Source organism: Cyphomyrmex costatus, unplaced genomic scaffold (assembly GCF_001594065.2).
Source record: "Cyphomyrmex costatus isolate MS0001 unplaced genomic scaffold, Ccosl1.0 scaffold91, whole genome shotgun sequence".
Classification (NCBI taxonomy): domain Eukaryota; kingdom Metazoa; phylum Arthropoda; class Insecta; order Hymenoptera; family Formicidae; genus Cyphomyrmex; species Cyphomyrmex costatus.
Genome location: NW_017280495.1, coordinates 761434 through 775296, shown reverse-complemented (window position 1 = coordinate 775296; position 13863 = coordinate 761434). Strand labels below are relative to the sequence as shown.

The 13863-nt window shown below is 35.1% G+C and overlaps 2 protein-coding genes across 5 annotated transcripts in view; one reads left to right on the top strand and one right to left on the bottom strand.

Annotated features, from left to right (window-relative positions):
* Positions 1–13863, bottom strand: part of dnc (phosphodiesterase dunce) — a 286377-nt gene that overhangs the window by 267571 nt on the left and 4943 nt on the right. For all 4 annotated transcript variants that reach the window (XM_018549949.1, XM_018549950.1, XM_018549951.1 and 1 more), the window contains exon 2: positions 8269–8496. In XM_018549949.1, the coding sequence (XP_018405451.1) occupies positions 8269–8351 (83 nt within the window). In that variant the 5' untranslated portion in view covers positions 8352–8496. The remainder of the gene's footprint in view (positions 1–8268; positions 8497–13863) is intronic.
* Positions 116–7322, top strand: LOC108781810 (titin). The gene is made up of 5 exons (XM_018549895.1): positions 116–188; positions 488–2713; positions 2898–2969; positions 3659–5599; positions 6234–7322. Exons 2-5 carry the CDS (start codon positions 557–559, stop codon positions 7320–7322), a joined length of 5259 nt encoding a protein of 1752 aa, XP_018405397.1. The 5' UTR covers positions 116–188; positions 488–556.

The following is a 13863-nucleotide window of genomic DNA, read 5'->3' as shown; positions in this document are numbered from 1 at the left end:
CAGAACTGCTCACGTTGGAATCTGTCCAAAATTGATGGTGCGTTTTCGTTGAAAACGTAATGCGTTGTGCGTTCACGCAACGAACGACGAGTGCTAGGCGTATCCCGTATATCAACCAATGAGACATGATTTAATGGTTATGATGATAATGTATGTGTACGACGACGCAAGAGGGAATAATTGGCCAGGTAAACTGGGTTAGAAATCCCACTAAATCCTTTAACACTATTAATGAATGTATTTTTGACACAATCTCCAAACAGATGAAAATAATCGCGAAAGTAGGAACGCTATTTCACAATCACTTAGCATTAAACTGCATCATAAAATAGAATTTTGAACAGAATGACTCAAATCGCACAGCTGTATATTTTATAATTGCAAATGTAAATTCTTCGGAATTGCAGTTACATCTTATTACAATGATAGGTTACTATATCTTAGAAAACATTATGACAGATAAATTAACCTACGTTTTGATGATCAGATTAAATTTGCAGCACAATAAAAAATTTAGAAGATATTGGTAAATCTTTAGTTACACATCAGAAAGCGCATGGAGAACAAAAATAGTTCTAATAAAGATCTGTCGGAGCGTACTACTTATCAAAAAAATGCTAAAGAAATAAAACGTCACATTCTCGCTGAATCAAAGACTCTTATAATCAAAGATACGTCAGAAGGCGAAGAAGAAAGATTCTTAATAAAAGAAACGAATTGTTTCCAAAAAGAAATAATGAAGGAGAATAACGGAATATTAAAAGAGACGGTTACGTCAGAATCCTTTTCTAAGAGAATCGATAGCACCGAGAAATATGATAAATTAAAACGCGAGATTAACAATCCAGGAAAAATTGGCGATATGGCAACGGTGACGGTCGATAGATATCGATGTCAACGTCCTCTTCGTGATATAATTGGTAAACGAGAGCAACGTAGAGAAGAATTGGAAAAGATGGAAGGAGATTTGCGACAACGTCTGGATATGCTTGAGTGCTCGATACCAGCGGTGATGGTATGGAATATTTGGAGATTGTCGCAAGGAGCGCCTGTCTGCAGGATCAAGCGTATTCTGGAGAAACAATTTAAAGACACGAGGGAACTCTCTTGTCGCAGCACACCGAGCTGCCATTACGATTGCAGGGTACGAGAAGTTGAGGCAGAAAGAAAACTGGCGTTGAAAAAAGTGGAGGAAGCGCGAACTCTTTGGTCGGAGAAACTCATGACGTTGGAAGAAAGAAAAAAAAAACTTTATGAAGCCAGGAAGATTCAGGAGGAACAAAGAAATGCGATAGAACGGTTAAACGAGGAAAATAGAATACTGCAAGAAGCGATGGAAAAGAAAGCAATGGAAATGGACGAATCGTGCCAGTGCGGTGACACACAATGTAAACAGAGACATCTCAGGAAAGTTTCTAGCGTGACGTCCATCGAGTCCGGAGACATTCAGTGTCTGGAGAAGCTACAACGATTAGCGGAGGAGGAGGTGATAACGAAGCGAGAAATAATCGAATTGGAACGCCGTGAGGAAGCTTACATGAGAACACTTCAGCAGGCCGATGAAATGTGGTCAAAAATGGAGGGCGATGTAGTCAGTACGACGAGCACATTGCAAAAACAATTGGACATGAAAACTGCCGCCAATCAACAACTCGCGAATCGTGTATGCGAATTGGAAGATGCGCTCGAGAAGTGCCGGGCAAGACTAGCCACGTGTAGAACAGAATTGGAGAAGTTTCTAAGTATCGAGAAAGTCGAAGCTACGATCGGTCGCGACGATGACGTTGCGAAAGTGGCAGATAAGGAAGTTGCGGTAAAGGCTAAAGTCGTGCATCGGCCAATCGGTAGGATAGATGACATAGCCACAGTGAAGGACGACGAAGTTCTTGCGAAGGTCGAAATTGCGGATGAGGGAGTACTAGCGAAGACCAAAGTCGTGGACGAGGAAGTGTTAGCAATAACCGAAGTTGAGGATAAGGAAGCGTTGGCGAGAGTCGTTTTAACCGACGCCGATGTAGAAGCTACTTTTATTGTGGACGATAAGTTAGTCTCGGTTAAACCTGACTTGACTGATCTTGCTGTCGATCGTCCGATAGATCTTATACGAATCGAAGACGCGGAAAGTATAGTTCGACCGGAAGACGTAGCTTATGAGCAACAGAGATTCAAAGAAGTTCGGGAATATTTGGCACAATTAGGATCATTAGAAGAATTGTATACGGATGACGGTGTGCCGTGCGCACATGATTTCGTATGCAACGATGTGGTCTCGTCACCTACCGGTATGACAGACGAGGAACTTATTGCGTTGGACATAGAACATCCTGCACTAATGAAGAAACGTGATGAAATCGTAATTACCGAGGAACAAGAGAGGCAATTTCAAAAAGAATTAGTTAAAAAACCATACAACGCTGTTGACGGGATTGAAAAAAGAGAAAAGAAAGAAAATGAAATTCCCAGCGTCGAAATCGAGAGGAAAATTGCTGAGAAAGTGGAAAAACGGATCGCTGAAATCGTAGACGTTAAAGAAACTGTAACGCCACGGACAGTCGAAGAAGCTGATGATAGACTAGTAACGATGCCGAAAGATCGAACGCCGGAAGTAAACAAAATCGAGGCCGGAAATAAACAAAATCAGGGCATCGTGATACAACGGGATACGATCCTATCGTGGATTGATGCGATCAATATGATTCGCACGACAGCAGCGGTATACAATTCGTATTACAAATAAAATTTAAAAAATATTGCAATTATATAAATATACACAAACTTGTTTTAGCTAACAGTATGATATTAGCTAAAACAAGTTTAATGTAGTATTATGTGTATCACCATAAATACAGAGTATGTATATTTTTTGATAGTAATATATTTCTGTTCCATATATTCAGAAACACCCTGACTGTAGTGAAGTGAAAAAAGATGCTGATATCTTAGCAGAACAAGTTGGCACGTATGTTGGGGTAAGAGATCAGACACAATATTGAGATTCATTGTTCATGAGTAATGGTTATAATAATGATAATTGTTCGTGAGTAATGATACAAGCAATACTTTTCAATTCTCACTATATTTAACAATATCCATCTCAATATCTCACTTAATAACTCACTATTTATTATAATAACACTGATTGCTCCGAAATATCACAGCATATATTCCGATTTTTTCATGCTGAACACGATGCTGTTATCAAAATTTACGAAGCATATCAGGACTCTTAATAAATTGGTGTAAAATGGGCCACAAAAACTACCTCAATTTACTAAAATTCTGATATGCTACGTCAATTTTGACGGTATCGTGTTCAACGTGAAAAAACTTCGGAGTGTGTACTTGATACAGGAACAAGGTTTCGTTTTACCATAAAAAAAAATGTTGAAAATGGCTAAAAGCGCTATTTTTAGCCCATTTCACCTTAATTTACTTAAAATCCTGCGTGATACGCAAATTCTATTAACGGCATTACAAAAAAATATTTGGCGCAAAAAATTTTGGAATATGGTTCTTCGAAGAGAAAAAAATTGGTTTTTTGTCAAACAGTATAATTAATTTAGAAAAATTTGTAAAACGCTTTTAATGTAATTAATCATAACATTTATGGATTAAAATACTCTATTATATTATTACAGCTTTAATTATGTTCTGTTAGATAAAAGCTAAAGAAGTGGAAGAGGAAAATGCAGCAATAGACAAAGAAGGTAAGCAGAAGAAGGTTATTGAGAAGAACGAAATCAAAATAAAGATCGATAAAAATGAAAAGGTAATAAGTAAAACTAAGTTACAAGATGAATTAATAATTTTGAAGGCTAAAGAAATGGAACCTGTGATAAAAACTGATTCCGTACCATTCCCTAATTCTGAAGAAGCATCGGCAGAAGTGAAAGTACCAATGGAAGCAATAGCTGAATCAGAATTACTGCCCACTTTTACAAAAGAGGAAGTATCAATTGGCATAAAACTCCCTACGGCGGTTTCAATTGAAGATTCTTTTCAGCCTCCTACAATTCACAATAAAAAAGATTTGAAAAACGACACTATCCCGTTAGCAATATTCGAACCAACTATCGAAGAAATAAAAGCTGAAGAAACACGAGTCGAAGCAATTATAAACAATGCAAAAGAGATTGAAATACCTAAAAATAAAATTACAGAGAGAAAAGCAGTAGTTGAAGATCTAGTAAATAATGAATTGATAACAAAATTAGAGGCAAATGACAAAATCGTAAATTTTATAGAAGAAAAAATGTTGGTCGTTCCAAAAGTAGAAAAGGAAGAACAAAAAATCATATTTAATCATATAGAAAAAATTGATGAAAAAGAGAAAGACATACCAACAGAAATAAAAATAAAAGAAATAACAGTAGAAAACGAAAAATCAGATAAAGTGTTACCAGTGACAGAAATTGAAGAAAGCAAATTTGTAGAACATGTTGCAGAAAAGTCGAAGCAAATTTCACCGCTAGATGAAACTAAAATAACAGACACAAAAGAAATCATAAGAACAGATAAAATTGTAGAAGTTTCGCCGGTTGCAGAAATGGAAGAGGCAGAACAAGAGAAAACGATGCCAGCGGTGGATGTAAAAGAAGTGGAAAAAATTATGCCAGAGACAATTTCACCAACCGTGGATATAACCGAGGTAGAAATGTTCGAACCTGACAAATTCCATATCATAGATGATAAAAAAGCGATTACAAATGCAATAGAAGAAAAGATTAAAACTGAAGAACCTACACCTATTTTGAATAAAAAAGAAAAATCATTGCTTCTGGACGCGGTAATTAAAGAAAAAATCGAAAATGAAAAACCCGCAATAAAAAAAGAAGAGATTGAAATCGCAGAATCGCTACTGATCGCCGAAGTAACAGAAAAAGAAAAAAATGAAGTCACAGAATCGCCACAAATTGAGGTCATAGAAAAAAAAGAAAAAAATGAAGCCGTAAAGTTACCACCAATTTCGGATATGGCAAAAGAAGAAAAAATTGAAGTCGCAGAGGTTTCCCCGATTACGGATATAATAAAAAAAGAACAAATTGAATCCAAAGAATTGCTACTAAATATGATAAAGAAAGATGAAATTGAAGCAGAAAAATTATTACCACGCGCAGATGTAATAATAGAAGAAAAGAATGAAATAATTCAGCCAGTACCAACAATACCAATAATAAAAAAAGAAATGGAAGAGGAGATCGATGACTCGGAAAAAATGTTGAAAGTAGAAATTAAAAAAGAGAAAGATGAAGAAATAGAAGAAGTTGCATTGCCGAAAAAACTTATACCGACCGTCGAATTACCTGAAGAAGAAGAAGAAATACCTCAAGTAGAAAAAGAGGAAATACTGACGACAGTCCCGCTGCCCAAGAAACCAACTCCAAAAATAAAAAAAGAAATTCCAGAAGAGGAAAAGCCAGAAATGGTCCAGATAGAATTAAAAATTCCAATTGCTGAGATAAAATTGACCGAAATGGAAGTAACAACGATACCATTCGATCCACGACTAGTGGCACAGCCGTATCTAATCGTAACAAAGATCAAAGAGAAGGAGCAGATTATACCCACAAAACCACCATGTTACCTGGAATGTTGCCTGGTTAGTAAATATTATATTCACTTCAATTATCTCTCTCTTAATAATTAATAATTAATAATTTCTTGACAAATACTATAATTTTAATCGAATCCACAAGAAATCCTATATTCGGAGGCGAATGAGAGTGCCGCGTTGTTGTTGATACGCCAATCAATAAACTTGGATATATAAAATCCTTTATTCAAAATTACATGAATTTAATACGTTTCGACTCTTTTTTGAGTCATATTCAGTTATATCATATACGCTCCAATTGAATATCGAAGTAAGTCACATCGAATTGATAGATTTGATGTTCTTAAGTCTAACGAGATTCAATATGAAGAAAAAAACGCAAACACAAGTAAAATCGCAAAACCATGGATCGCCAAGCATCTTACACTGTTATAAACTTTCATAATCACAATTATGTCAAAAAATTTTTTATAATTTTCAAACAATAGACTTGAGTGTAATAATATCTATGTTATCGGTTTCATAACTAATTTTAAACATATAATTTTAATGTTTTTCTAAGAAAGAGTAATATGGCTTCTGAACAGAAGCTTCAAATTGTAGTTTGTTGTCTCGTTCTGAAATATGTATTGATTAACAGCGGATGACCATTCTGAATGTATGATTCCTTCACTTGCAGCGGCCACCGATCGAGACCACGAGGCAGTTCGAGATTCCGCAAACTGATGTCCCTCAAACCGAAGTCGTACAAACCGAAGTAATACAAGCCGAGGTCGTACAAACCAAAATGATGCAAACCGAGATCGTACAAAATGAGGTCGAACAAGCCAAAGTCGTACATACCGAGGCCGTCAAAACTGAAGTTGTACAAATAACCTCGCAGACAATTTCGACCGCTGAACCGTCCCGTATACGAAATATTAGTGAATATTTAAAACCAACCGAGTTAAAAGCACCGAGAACTGAAATCACCAGCGACCGTCCTGAAATAACCGGCCGAAAAATGCTCAAACGCTTAAAGGACCAATCGACCGTCACGACTTCCAGCACCGGATCACCGACGGATAAAACAAGCCACGTTAGCCACGATCGAGTTGTAAGAGATGAAAGAGAACGCGCGAGAGTGCCCACGGATGAACTTCTACGATCTATAAAGATCGCCGCCGGGCTAACGCGACCGGACACAGAACGCGAGATTAGGACAATTAATTATGGCAGGAGGTCCGACGAAACAGGCAGAGCGGTTTGTAACTGTTGTTCATGCGGTAAAACTCCGACTCCGCCGCCGACAAGACCTAGATTAGAGGTTCAACCGCAGATAGATGCAACGCCTCCGGCGGTAGCTGCGTTCGAGCGTATGTTTATTCGCCCTAAAATCGATCATCCAATATCGCATGATAAATTATGTAGCGATTGCAAAGCGAAAATGCAGAGCAGGATGCCGCGTGAGAGACATCACGTCGAAAAGATCATCAAGAAGATCTCTCATGATCAAGAAAGTTGCGACAGCGTGTCACTGACTGGTAAAACATATCATGTGGTATCGCGAAAAAGAGTGATCGAAAAAAGGGACCAGGCTTGCTTGGCCAAAATACATAAGCAAAAACCTAATCCTATTGAACAAAAAAGAAAAGATGATTTACAGCCAATTTTAGAGGATTCGGAAAAATCGACTGTGGAACCGTTATCTTCAAGTTGCATTTGTTTTAAATTAGAGAAAACTGGTGTAAAACCAATTAAAAAAGGAAATTGCTATTGTGAAGATTAAACGCATGTAATTATCATTATTTTATTCAATCAGTCGTATAATAACATGTATTAATCGTTTAATTAAATATTTGACTTAATATTATACTGTGGCATTTATTTTGCCAATAATTTTATCTATTCGATAATGCTAAAATAATACAAAAAAAAAAACATGTGCAGTCACAGTAAGCTGTGAAAATGCTATAAAACGTTATGATAAAGTGATAAAAAGTTTGAAAGAGTTGCTAGCAGCAGAATCATGAATAAAATGTGAAAAATGCATCACAGAATTTAATCAGAGTTTACGTGAATAGCAAACTCCTGTGTTAGATTTCTGGTTGAGACAACGCCAGTAAAAAATGAAAGGATATAAAAGATTAAAAAGGAGATAGTATGTAATTTTCAATAATATGATCTTTACAATGATATACTATATGCAAACAATTTCATTATATGAATAAATGCTTCTCCGCGTGCTTTTAATTCATTCGCTGTAGCGTATAGTGCAACGATAAAATCAAATACATATTAAATTCATATTTAAATGTTTTTTACACATGTATGTGTATCTGTAATATATTAATATATCGATTCAATTCAAAATAGACAGTTCGAAACATGTAAATGTTTCATTTTAATCTGTATCTTAAAAAATTCAAAAAGATTTTCCGTTTCTGCAAATCAACACTTGCATAGACTGTAGATAAATCAATACGACTCTATATTGAATCAAAATCTCTTTCGTTGCCATACGCGTTTCTCAATAAACAATTTCAATCGTAAATAACAGAAATCAAACAACGCAGAGATCCATCCGCACAACGAATGTTTAAAGAACATCTGAAAAATGTATCCCTTTTAGACATCCGTACGATATTTCCTGAACGTTCTTGCCATCTGCAAGTATTGATCGGCGCTCCGTTCACCTTTCATCCCAGTGTAATGGCTAAAATCGAGACACTCACCGAACGTTGGCCAAGGTGTGCCTGCGGGATCGCAGATTGTGGTACCCACGTAGCTCGCCGATGCTGCCCTGCTCGGCCTGCATCCTAGCCTGAGCCGTTGCGGCGGCAGTAGCAATCACGTGGTGTTGTTGGTGCCCTCCGGGGGCTCCTGCCGTCGTGATGCTTCTACGGGAACGCCAACCCGATCTGCTGCCGCTCGGCGTAGGCGATTTTTTCGGATGATAAGGTCTGAAAATGGTGTTGGAAACATACGTTGGCATACCAACGTATTCATCGTGTTAAATTAGCGAGGCAGACCGCGTGTATGGTAATGATATACGACGTGTACATATCACGCCACTTTAATTAAGAGTTCCTTAAATTATATCATGTCAACGAAATCGATCAAATTCCTATAAGTTCATTCTTTTTTCGCGAAAGCACTTTAAACCGACAATCTATTTGCTGTTGCTGCGTTTCAAGAATCTCGCCCTTATATAACGTCTTTTATTTTTAATTTATACTCTTCTTTTTATCTTTTCAGTTCTTTCTCCTTTTTTGCCTTACTTTCTTGTTCACCCAAAAACTTCAATATACTTAAGAATTCATAAGATTCTTCATGTGGATTCGCATGAAAAAAATTTCTCTTAGCTTGAAAGAGATTCATGACCTTTAGTCTATCATTCAAATATAATAATACGGAATATGTATGAAACATTCCATAGAAAAAGGAGGTTATATTACTTGTAATATATAGTAGAATATATTATTTGAAAATTTTATCCTACCTCTAGGGATATGTTCATGAGCTACGTCGTAATATCTAAATTCATTATACCCGTATTACAGAATTAATGCAGTGACAGTAACGGCCGGCCTTTCTGGTGGCGCTTTCTCTTTCTCTCTCCCTTCTCCTCCCCCTCTCTCTCTCTCTCACTCTAGACGATTCCTGAATTAATTACAACGATTAACTAGCTCGGGTCATCGTATCAGACTATATAGCTAATTGTAAGAGCTGCTCTGATCAATATTACGCATTATATATGTAAATCCGTGATTACAATTTATTCATTATCCATCCTATTTATTATGTCAAACAATAAAACGTTAAATAGATGTCTCAGAAAACGCATCAAGTTTTTAATCTAATCTTGATTCTGAAGAATCTCAAACATAATTGTCAAACATAATATATTACTGACGTGACATGTCATTTGTCATGATAAGATTTCTACTTCGTTGGCTACGGTAACCGAATGTGCTAGGGAAATGGACCATGACAAGTATAGCTGACACCTCTGGACCTGAGAGACGGCAATCGTGTTGCTGCAAGGATCTTTCGTTGCACATTTTTCTCTTTTTCGTTTTATTTCTTATCTGCTCTTGTCACTGTGCGTAATACAATACGAAAATGGCTGCGACAAAAATGGAAAAGATGGTTTTGTTGTGGAGCTGTTGGACAGCGTCCATATATAGCAAAAGATTTCTAGAAAAATATAAGAAAAACGCGCTTACACTGGTACAGTCGACTGTGTTTTATAAATGCAACTCATCTATGTCCAATAATGATCCGATAAAAAAGATATAATGCGGACGATAATCCAAAACAAGATAATTCCACAAAAATAACACAAAAGTACTTATACAAAGTGAAACAAATAAGCTGCTTTGCAAAAATAAAAATCGGCCTACAAAAAATTCTTAAATACGAATGGATTGTAAAATAGATTTAATAAATCGTCCTAAAATAGATTTAGAAAATCTTTTTTTGTGTATGTTTTTTTTTTACGTCGAATTAATTCTATTTATAATCTCTTTTTATAAGCAGTTTTTGTTGTATTGTAAATGTAAAATTATACGTGCTGAAATTTTGTTAAAATCTTTTTGCTGTGATGATGGGCAATAAAATATTAGATTTTGTGAACTGATAGATTTACGTAGTTCAAGAGATCCATCGTTGATTTTTATATTTAAAACCGTTTTAAGATAAGAATGCACTATAAATACCATCCACAGAATCATATTAACATCTTAAGATACACGTAATCCATCGGTTCATAAAATTTATCACAAATTAGGCATAAACGCAACAAAAAAATATATTTAACAAAATTTTAACATGCATACGTATAATTTTACATTTACGATACAACAAAAACTGTGTGTTGCTTGTAGAAAGATCACGAATAAACTTTAAATATATGTAGATCTTCCACACATCTAAAAATAATTTTATTAAACCATCCAAATGATTTAGAACTCAAAACCATAATGTGTAATACTGCAAAAAATTATTAATACTTTAATAACTAGTTTGAACTTTTATATAATTATTTTAATGATTCAATAAAATTATCTCTAAATCTGTATCTAGCTCAATTTTTAGATATTTTAACAAAACCGTCCTTCTGTACAATAATAAAAAAAAAAACAGTAAATACATATATATACATAAGAAAATTCCAAACTCTAATTTCGCCAAAGAGTAATGAATACAGTACAGACTAAACGGATTGCGCTTATCAACATTGAGTACACCGATGTTATTGCGAATCATAATCACAAATCAGATTATTCCGTGTATTAATCAAATCGATCCATTCGTTGCAGGGCTTTCTGAGCATTAGCATTCATACATTACTTCCGCCGTTCTCTGTATACGCTTTGACTGGTAAGGGCTTACATTCTACGTCGTCAGATCCTGAATTATCGCTGACAAACCAGCTCTATGGTACCGGGTACATGAATACCGATTATATACCGCATATAGTGCTTTTCGCCGGTGAGAGAGAACTTAGCATTTTGATACGATTGTGACTACATTCGTCAAAATAACACGTATACATATATCCACGAACGCGCCAACATAATCCGCGGATACAATATCTATTACACGTCAACATCGACATTAAATAATGCTATTAGATCTCTCATCGACTAACCGCGATTTTAGCGGGATGTGAAACATCAACAGGTTGCTTTACGACGCGGAATAAGTCGGCGATTCGCGGCAAGCGATCAATGCATTGAAGACATCGGAGCACGTGTGCGAATCTCTGCTCAATCAGATTGACTATATCGTAACACGAGTTAATTTTGCGAATAGAAAAGGAAGGAGAGAGAGAGAGAGAGAGAGAGAGAGAGAGAGAGAGAAAGAAATAAAATCTCAGGTCGTCCTAATATTAGATTGAGAAAAAAGTCCCTTTTACATACAATAAAACGATCCTTTTCTAACTCATCATTTGTTGTGAAATTTTCATTACAGAATTATATCATTCGATAAAGCAAAATTTCAGTTTTAAGAATTTTTGTTTTTCTTCCAATTGCGATATGATGATTTTTAACAAAGTTATGAGCAATCAAAATCAGAACGCTCTTCTAAAATCGTAGGAACATTAAAAAAAAAATTTGTAGGAAAAGCTTCAAGCTTTCACGATAGGTAGTCGAAAATTTTCGGAATTTTTTTTTTTTTTGAGCACGTGACAAAGACCCACAAAGTAAAAAGAAAATTTTTCATCTTTTTCAGTTCGTAGTTTTTTATATGTAAAAATGACCAAACTCACAGAAACTCAAAAAATACAGCAACCTTTCGAAAGTAGAGATTTCAAGCTTTACAATCTTTTTCTTTAAATTTAAATTTTGTTCATTTTTAATAAAATTTGTAAAATAAAAGTTCTTTTAAGACTTTTTCCAACCCAATATGATAGCGAAACCTCGTGCTGACTACATCGTTGTATTACATAGCCGTATTCTTGCACATATGCACATATCTATCATCACAATGCATTCGTATATACGTCCCTATAGACTCGTATTGACTGCTAATACGCGGGACTAAATTCTCGAATAACGTCGAAGGAAATAGTCACTTTGTACTCCCGTTTCTCTTCGTTCGCTGATATAGTCGCGCATCACTGAAATTCTGTTTCGATTTCGACTTCAAATCACATATGCTGGTGCAACGCTGAAGATGCGCTATGTACCCTCAGTTCCCTTTAGGCCCACTCTCGTATTCTAATTATACGAGATTCGCCTCGAAATTAGCTTACCAGATGGTCTATTTCGCAACGGACAAGATGCGACCATTATGGCATCATAATTCAGATCTCACCCTCTAACATATCCCGCACTAATTTTCAAGTCAAAGATAGACAGTACCGCGAATTTAATAAAGTATAAAAGCTTTCGAGCGAAACTTAAAAATAGCTTATTATATTACTTGATATTACTTGGTATGCGCAAATCGATAAGATATATCTAAATTAATCTTGGAGCATTGCCTTATACATGCAATTTCACAAAAAATCAGGACAATCGATATCAAACGGTGCTCGTGGATACTCACGCTTCACATTTGAAAGTGATTAAACCGATTATATTAAATCGATCAATGCATGAAAAACCCGCGCTGATCCAGCTTTGCGGTGAGACAATAGGAGATTGACTTTTGCTTTTAGAATAATGATAGTTCAAACCTTTTAAAATCATACAAAATAAAACAACAGCATGAACCCAACTAATTGTAACTAACAATAAACGAGGAATAATTATTTAAAATATATATATACATATGCTATTTTCTACATTATATATTATTAAATTTAAAATAAAATTCTGCTTAATTTAAATCTGTACGGTGCAAAAGAGAGGGATAATCGATCTTCAAATTGTTTCCGCCTCATTACATCCTTAATTAATATCTTATAAGTATTCCCTACATTAATTACGTCAGCCGTTTTAGCTTTCTCGAGACAAGTTAATTATTGGTTCGATCATGTTCCCCTCTAAGTAACTTGAGAAAGCTTGCCTGCAGCTATCTATACGAATTATAAACAACATATATATATATATATATATATATATTACACGGAAAAATGGTATTATTGGAGTACACGGAAAGAACGACTTTGTTGAAGTATAAAAAAATTTAGCCAGGTACAGATCAGAAAATAATTTTGTTAGAGAATCAAAATTTTTAAGTAGAACACTCAAAACTAATTGTTAAAACGTCAAAATTTTTTCCCTTCGTGTAACTAAAAATTTAGTTATAGATAATTTAGTTATATACAAATTTAAAAATAATTTTGATGGACCATCAAAGTAATTATTTAAGATGCTCAAACAATTTGAAAACTTTTTGCGGCAGTATTTATAGTTAAATTTTTAAATTCCGCAAAACTGTTATAATTCAAATATTTCTTCAACCGTACGTTCATAGGCAGGTTTATGTGCGTGCATATCGATCACTTCAGGTATAAATTAGCTAATCGTTTGATAACTCGCGTGTGCACTTAGATACTTAATAGTAATGGCCATTAGTGTAAAACCGACGATCGTACATCATTAGTGTTAGGCCGCTATGAATTGCAAGAGGAAAACCGCAACCAATGCTAAACAATGCCGGATTGACCACTTTCTAGATGACTTTACATATATGTACGTACATAGATCTATATACTAGTTTTTTAATTTAAAAATGTAAGAACGGCATTTAAATAAAGACCTATATAACACAACTTTATGACATAACATTTTAAAATAATAAATGGTTCAGAAAATAATAAATTTTTCTTATATGAGAGATAAATGTTTTTACTTAGATAATAAAACAAAAGT